This window comes from Denticeps clupeoides, chromosome 2, assembly GCF_900700375.1.
Source record: "Denticeps clupeoides chromosome 2, fDenClu1.1, whole genome shotgun sequence".
Lineage (NCBI taxonomy): Eukaryota > Metazoa > Chordata > Actinopteri > Clupeiformes > Denticipitidae > Denticeps > Denticeps clupeoides.
The window spans coordinates 11286330-11294327 of NC_041708.1; the positions used below are offsets into that span (position 1 = coordinate 11286330).

Genomic DNA, 7998 nt, shown 5'->3' on the forward strand with positions numbered 1-7998 from the left:
GTGATTTCGAACTTATAAGATCAACTACCAGAACTGGGGAAAAAAAAGCATGTACACATATAATTCCAACTGACTACCATTGACCCATATTCTTAACTGGTAATGGTCATGGACTGTTATAGTAAAAGGAAAGTGAAGTGATCGTCATTGTGATACACAGCAGCACAGCACACGGTGCACACAGTGAAATGTGTCCTCTCCATTTAACCTATCACCCTTAGTGAGCAGTGGGCAGCCATGACAGGTGCCCAGGTAGCAGTGTGTGGGGAGGGTGCTTTGCTCAGTGGCACCTCAGTGGTGCCTTGGCGGATCGGGATTAGAATCGGCAACCTTCTGATTACGGGGCCACTTCCTTAACCGCTAGGCCACCACTGCCCCACCGCTATTGCTGTAACACAGTGAGACCCAAACATTGGATGATACAGAAGGCTCTTCTGTAAGCTTTGGATGACTGGATATTAGAAATCATGTCCCATGTTCTATGTTTGATTAAGCATCAATTTATAATGGAACAACAAAATTTTGTACATTAGGCTGGAAGATTTGGTAAAATCTACATTTGGGAGAAAGGCCAAACTGCATACATAATTTTAACTTTATATGTGCTCTTTAAAAACTATTACCACAAACTAAACTTAAATTTGTTAAAAAATTTGTCAAAAAACAAAGCCAAAAAAAACATTAACAACACATTTAGAATCTTACTAATTTAAGGTAAGATTGTATTATTTTATTTAGTAGACTCATAAATCTGGTGTGATTTTGCCCATACCGCTAGGGGGCAGCACTGTGTTTTGGAAGGAAAGCAGAAAGCCACATCAAATCCAAGTATTTGTACCACAGTCCAAAGCTCAGATCTCATTGGGATATAGCAACACAGAATGTTTTACTTTTGATTTTCAACATTTTATTATTTCAACAATGCGGCAGTAGGAAGAAGAAGGAAAAAAAAAAAACCTTTGAAATGGTGATCTTAGCTTCTGTCATTCATTACCCAAAACATTAGAAAGCCAGTACCACTATACAGTACAGGCCAAAAGTTTGGACACACCTTCTCATTCAATGTGTTTTCTTTATTTTCAGGACCATTTACATTGGCAGATTCTCACTGAAGACATCAAAACTATGAATGAACACATGTGGAGTTATGTTCCTAACAAAAAAAGGTGGCTGGTGGAACAACCTGCCCTCCTCCACACGACTAGCCGAGACTATCACCACTTTTAAGAAGCAGGTGAAAACCCTCTTGTTCAAAAAATATTACAGACAAATCTAACACTTACACACGCACATGCGTACACATTGCACAAACAATACAGAAATGTATAAATACATTATAATTTTTCTTCATCTAGCACCTAACAATCTCTGAGCATGCTCTTCACTGACAAGTTTGAGCCTTATCAGGGCTCTTAGTTTGTAAACTCAATATTCTATAGAAATCGAACAAGAATTGCTGGTGTCTTCATCTTGTAAGTCGCTTTGGATAAAAGCGTCTGCTAAATAAAGTAAAGTAAAAGTAAAGTAAAGATATAACTGAAAACATGTTTTATATTCTAGTTTCTTCAAAATAGCCGCCCTTTGCTCTGATTACTGCTTTGCACACTCTTGGCATTCTCTCGATGAGCTTCAAGAGGTCGTCACCTGAAATGTTTTTCCAACAGTCTTGAAGGAGTTCCCAGAGGTGTTTAGCACTTGTTGGCCCCTTTACCCAATCTCGATTGGGTTCAGGTCCAGTGACTGTGGAGGCCAGGTCTCCACTTTTTGTTAAGTACATAACTTCACATGTGTTCATTCATAGTTTTGATGCCTTCAGTGAGAATCTACCAATGTAAATGTTCATGAAAATAAAGAAAACACATTGAATGAGAAGGTGTGTCCAAACTTTTGGCCTGTACTGTAGTTATATAGTGTGAGAGACTTAGTAAATGCTGGTGTAATTTTTTAAGTCCAAGACTCAATAACCTCACTTCAAACATTTCTCACCTGACTATATTAAAATAAACAATATTAAAATAATAAAAGTAAATAAAAAAATGCAACACAACTACATGAATGAAAACTGTAGTGTGTGCCAGTGTCCCTTATATAAATATTGTATCAGAATACATGATATACCTTTAATCAGTCACCCTCAACTGGTGGGGTCACAAACCAGATTTCAGTGGGTCGGGGGCCTTTGTCTGGCCATTTTACACCATAGAAGACCTGCAAACTATCTGCTGACCGAATGCAGCACTGTGCTCTGAAACCCAATGTATCTAAAGGGCAGGCTTGCACTGCACCTAGCAACGTGATGAGCAGCGTGGCAATGCGGCACACCGCAAGCCTCTGTGTGCACTGGTGGTCGAAGATGAATATTGTTAAACTTTGACCTCGGCATGTTAAGACGCATTGATGTGTAGCCAATAGAAACAGAGCATCAAAGTGGGCGCTCAAACCTAGATGGAGGAGAGGTTGATTATTGCAGTTATTAAATTCAACAATATCATTCACTGCGACAGCGCACGGAAGGTGGTGAAAGATGTTGGGTGCTGTCGGTCTGCCAGGTGTGTCTTGACAGTGAGCATTGCTTGTTGTTGGCAGTGTAGAAATAGCATGTGATTTCTATAGAGGTACATTTCAGTTTGTTAACTGAAATAATGAAGAATAGTTTTTATCTAGTGGGATTTTACTGGTCTAAAAGGAATGCAAACTCAACATCAGGCAATGTGCATGCTGCATTCAGTCTGAAGGAGTCTAAATTATGCTACTATTCTAATTGAGGATTGGAAAACAGGAATGACACAAAAGTACAGTTTTTGTTTTAATTCAAATGCAGCTAACTGAGTATAAAGGGGAATATTTCCCACTTTTCATTTGATAAATTTGAGATGTTGAAAATGTTGGTTCGCGACTTAAGTGCTGATGGTGACTCCCAAAGTCAGACCAGTTGAGAACCACTGCCTTAAGTGATAACACTTTTGCAAGATATGTTAAAGGAACATTCTATTCTGTTTAAATAAAAAATAAAAAAAATCAAATACAGGGAAACCCTGTTCCAGCAACGGAGGCAGTCATGCTTATGCTGCGTGGAATTACAACACACCAGACCATGCTACTGGCTGTTATGTCCCAAAGTTAGAACAGGAGGAAAGGTGTCTAGAATGATGTAATGGTGTTTGGTCACCATTTTGTTGTCATCAACATTTACTGCATCTTCAAGTAGACTGTCCATTCAATAAATAGAAACATTAACCTTCCACATTCCTGCACTGCGATTAGACCCTTAAAGAGTGTCTTTCTGTGCTTCCTCACTCTCCATGTATGCTTGCACAGATCTCCACAAAGCTCGGATGTTACCCTCCCCAAAACCAGTCGCCCCGCGCCGCTCAATCAGCTCCAGGAAAAATGTGTCTTCTGCAAAAAGGGGCTTGGTGAACACCTGGAGAAGGTATCTATTAAAGGAAGGAATAATGCAATGCTGGGTGAGGCCAAAGGGGCATGGGAAAGGTGAAACAGACACACACACACAAAACCATCATACCGATTACTCGGCGTGGATTGGGGCGATGCTTCCCAACGAAGGTCAGTGTCCAGTAAGATCCCATGCTTGGACAACATCTGGGGGTCATGTCCAGCATTCTCTATCTCCTGTTGTTTCCCCACCTATCACACAGAACACCAGATATTTACAACAACATCATTCATCACAAAATCAATCAGGACTGTGGGAGACATAAATATCTGCAGCCCAGTGGGTAAGACACTCACCTATGAACCATAAGAAGGCAAAGCCACAGGTTCAAACCCCACTTATTAGTATTGTGTCCCTGAGCAGAACACTTAACCCTGAGTGTCTCATGGGAGACTGTCCCTGTCACTACTGAATGTTAGTTGCTCTGGATAAGGGCATCTGCTCCTACTCCTTCCCTCTAGTGCCCCCATTAGGTGAGCCGGACTGGTTGTCTCCACAATTGTCATGGCAAAAAGTTTCACACAGGATGCCCTTCATGATGCAACCCTCCCCATTTACCTGGGATTGGGCCCGAAACCAAGAAAGGGACACAATGTCACACGCAAATATGCAGTCAGGTGTCAGGTGTAAATGTAAATACCCTGTGCACAATATGGTTTTAATGCACACATATCAGCCAATTACAGTGCAGTATTCAGCCAGACCTATGGTAGAGAACCCATTGCACCCATGCCAATATGTAGTTGACTTGTAGCTATGGGAGGCAGCTTGTGTGTTTTTACCTGAGTGTAGTACGCTGGAGGTGGACAGAAGAACTGCACTCCAGCTTGAGCCATGGTCTCGGCTGTGGTCGCAATATCCTCAGTGTACAGCCCAATGTGTTGGATGCCAGGGCCCCCATGTTGTTCCAAGAAGGTGTCCACTTGGTTCTTGCCTTTGAAATATGAATAATAAAAGATCAACATAATGGATACAGACCGTTAAATGAACACCATACGTGCAATTTGTTTCATTGAAGTGAACAAATCATGTATCATGTGCATTATTTCCAATATGGCCCATAAGGTGATTTTTATCATTATTATTGATCAAACGATAAACAGTACAATTATCAATTATGCAGACACTGGACTCTTGTGTTCACATAACTTGGTAGAACATATCAGAATACTCACCATATTGAAAATAGTGGAAATATGAATGTCATTATACTTGATAAACTATTTTGCTGAAAAACAAAACAAACCATTCTTACTTTTGCTGTGCTTTATTGACTATTCGTATGTTTTCTATCTTTATTGTGTTTTTAGTTTCTAAAGAGTCTCTGTTGTGGTAGCAACAATGAACAGTGATCGGTTCCAGGCACAGCAGGTAAATGAATACCTTGTTCAGGCAGGGACTCAGCAATTACAAACTTGCAGTCGGGCTGCTTATGGTCATCCATGGCAAGCTTTACTCCTGCCTCGCTGCACCTCCAGTACTCCATTGCCGTGAGACGGAGTCCAATGCCGTCCCGGTTCAGGATGTAGCCATCGTTCACATCTTCATTGCTGCGGTTTGAGTAAGCAAAACTTCAGGGACGAAGGTTTTCATTTAAATGATAAAGAACTCACACTGCTCAAAAAAATGTTAAGGGAACACTTAAACAACACAATGTAAGTCCAAGTCAATCATAATTCTATGAAATCAAACTGTCCACTTAGGAAGCAAGACTGATTGACAATCAATCTCACATGCTGTTGTTCAGATGAAATAGACAACTGGTGGAAATTACAGGCAATTAACAAGACGTCCCCAATAAAGGCGGGGTTCTGCAGGTGGTGACCACAGAACACTTTCAGTTGCTATGCTTTCTGGCTGATGTTTTGGTCACTTTTGAAAGATGCCGGTGTTTTCACTCTAGTTGTGGCCTGAGACAGAGTCTACAACCCACACAAGTGGCTCAGGTAGTGCAGCTCATCCAGGATGGCACATCAATGCGAGCTGTGGCAAGAAACTTTGCAGTATCTGTTAGCGTAGTGGAGCGTACATGGAGACAGGCCAGTGCATCAGGAGACATGTAGGAGGCCATAAGAGGGCAACAACCCAGCGCCAGTGGAAGGAACAGGAGGAGCACTGCCAGAGCCCTGCAAAATGACCTCCAGTCTGAAACAGACTCCATGTGGGTGGCATGAGAGCCCGGTGTGGGTTGTGCTTACAGCCGAACACCGTGCCGCACAATGGGCATTTGCCAGAGAACACCAATATTGGCAAATTCACAACTGGTGACCTGTGCTTATTTTTGTGTTCCCTTTATTTTTTGAGCAGTGAATGTTACAACACTTCCTCTTCGCATCATGGTAATGTGGAACTTGGAGTGAATACTGTAACTAAACGATACTACACTTGCACTAACCAAGTCTACTGTTTGAACATCTATCAGCATCTACGCTGGGCTCTGCAGAACTGTTAACATGTGCACTTTTAAGTCCTGTATCTTTTCGGTCTTCTGTGCTGTATGCAGCCCAGTCGGTGTTACGTTACAGCGTTCTGGAGGAACCGTGATGTGCCGTGACAATGGCTAAAATCACCATAAACACCTACTTGACTTGACCTGACTTGTCTAGCCTGCAAACTAGCAGACCCACCTGCCTATAAAGGGCACTCCACGCTGTTTATCTGTTATTAGCATTAGCAAGACGAATAGTGAATGATATGACATGCATGTACAAAATGTCAGAATTTTATATTAAACTAGTTAATAGAAATCAGCTTTTTAATGTATCGTAAATGAGGGTGATGTACCAAACTTTGTGCATTGTGTGTAAACCCTGTAATTACTGTTCTTGTCATGGGTGGTAGTAGCCTAGTGGGTAACACACTCGCCTATGAACCAGAAGACCCAGGTTCAAATTACTACCATTGTGTCCCTGAGCAAGACACTTACAGGGTGCTGTCCCTGTAACTACCGATTGTAAGTCGCTCTGGATAAGGGCATCTGATAAATGCTGTAAATGTCATTTTTCATGTATGAAATATTTTAACCTTGATGTCCCACCTGTCAATGAAGAACCTCTTAAAGCCAAAATGTCTCTCGTACCACTTCATGACCTCTGGCGTGCTGCCTCTGGGACACGCGTAGGCGATGTGGTCAAAATGCGTGACGGGACAGCCGTCCGCGTCCGCGTCGCGGGGCGTCTGCAGCTCGCAGAAGCCCGGGAGAAACGGCCCCTGGTACTTACTCCTGTCCAGCAGGGTGTGGCAGACGTTGCCCACGATCGAGCGGACGACGGAGTAGGTGACATGGCCGTGGTCGTCCAGCACTCTTGTCGGGGGAACCAGGACGGGGCAGCCTCGGCGCAGGAGGGCGCAGGAAGTCCCACGCACGTCGTCCACCTCGAAACACACGTTGCACGCGGTGTCCACCGCGTAACGAGGCTCGCCGTCGTACAGACACCGACTTCCCTCAAGACCGATGGCGCCCGGTCGCGACGTTCCGAGCCGGTCGCTCCGGTCACGCGTGGCTCGTCCATTCGAACCGGGCCGGACTTGGTTCGGCCTCTCGCTCACCACGAAAACCGCCGAGCCTTTGCGGAAAGCAAGCTGGTGGCTCTTGTCGGACCGTCGAGCTGCGAAGAGGTTGAACTTGAATTTAGAGACGAGGTCGTGGGCGAGCTTGTCCACGTCGGAGACGTGGAGTGAAACGTGATGCAGCCGGTTCAAGTAGGCCGCCATGTTGACGGACGCTGTCGAAGAGGGCGTGTCTCCGCCGTCACAATTCACGTGTTCCCTGAGAAACGGGAGTTTCATATTTTTGTCAAGGTGACACCAGAAACAGATGCAATGGTGCACGCGAACTCCGAACCAAACATTACAGAAAACCCGTATGAAGCCGAAATGCTGTAAAAACCATCACTGCCCTCATCAATTTGAACTTGAACTACGTGCCACAATGTTTGACTACATCCAATTGCTGATATTACACAATCCACGATGTTTAGCATAAGCACTAAATTTATTCTAAAGGTTAATTGTTGTCCAGATCGCTGTAACTGAAACGCTTGAATAATTAATACTTCCTTCCTACTCATTTAAAATCATTTATTCGACAGCTGAATTGTGGCACAATACAAAAAGTAGTGGCTGTTGGTACTAGTGTAAGATATTCATAAAACAAGGTTTATAGCTGTACAAAAGATTGATACTGATATAAACACTTTTGTAATTTAATTTTTAGTTTATTCTATTCTGACTAACATTTTAAAAGGTAGAAACATAGTTGCTTTTATTGTGCCTTATCTGTAACATTAGCTGTATTTGTTTTTTCATTGCATGACTTATTACATGACGTTTAAACAGTATATTTAAACAATATTAGACTATTTCTGATATATAACCATTCTGTATTTTAACAGCAAAGACAAACCACAATCATTGTATTATTATTATTATTAGTACCGTTGGTGTCATTATTATTTGCATTATTGTTATTCATTATAATAATAGATTTTTCATTTTATTCTTTTTATTATCATTAGATCACTATCAGAATATTACCGGCG

The 7998-nt window shown here is 42.4% G+C and overlaps 1 protein-coding gene across 1 annotated transcript; it reads right to left on the bottom strand.

The window, feature by feature from the left end:
• Positions 1 to 1811: 1811 nt before the first annotated feature.
• hpdl (4-hydroxyphenylpyruvate dioxygenase-like) lies at positions 1812 to 7185 on the bottom strand. The gene is made up of 5 exons (XM_028969750.1): positions 6495 to 7185; positions 4841 to 5007; positions 4240 to 4391; positions 3527 to 3648; positions 1812 to 3437 (listed from the first exon to the last, which is right to left on the bottom strand). Exons 1-5 carry the CDS (start codon positions 7169 to 7171, stop codon positions 3269 to 3271), a joined length of 1287 nt encoding a protein of 428 aa, XP_028825583.1. The 5' UTR covers positions 7172 to 7185; the 3' UTR covers positions 1812 to 3268.
• Positions 7186 to 7998: the final 813 nt, after the last annotated feature.

What these genes read in the sequence shown, in the direction of transcription:
- hpdl (XM_028969750.1), bottom strand. Translation starts at nt 7,171, where the DNA reads ATGGCGGCCTACTTGAACCGGCTGCATCACGTTTCACTCCACGTCTCC. An exon ending in AAGAGGTTCTTCATTGACAG is followed by an intron (nt 5,008 to 6,494) that starts GTGGGACATCAA and finishes CTCAAACCGCAG; the next exon opens with CAATGAAGATGTGAACGATG. An exon ending in CAATCCACGCCGAGTAATCG is followed by an intron (nt 3,438 to 3,526) that starts GTATGATGGTTT and finishes TTCCTTTAATAG; the next exon opens with ATACCTTCTCCAGGTGTTCA.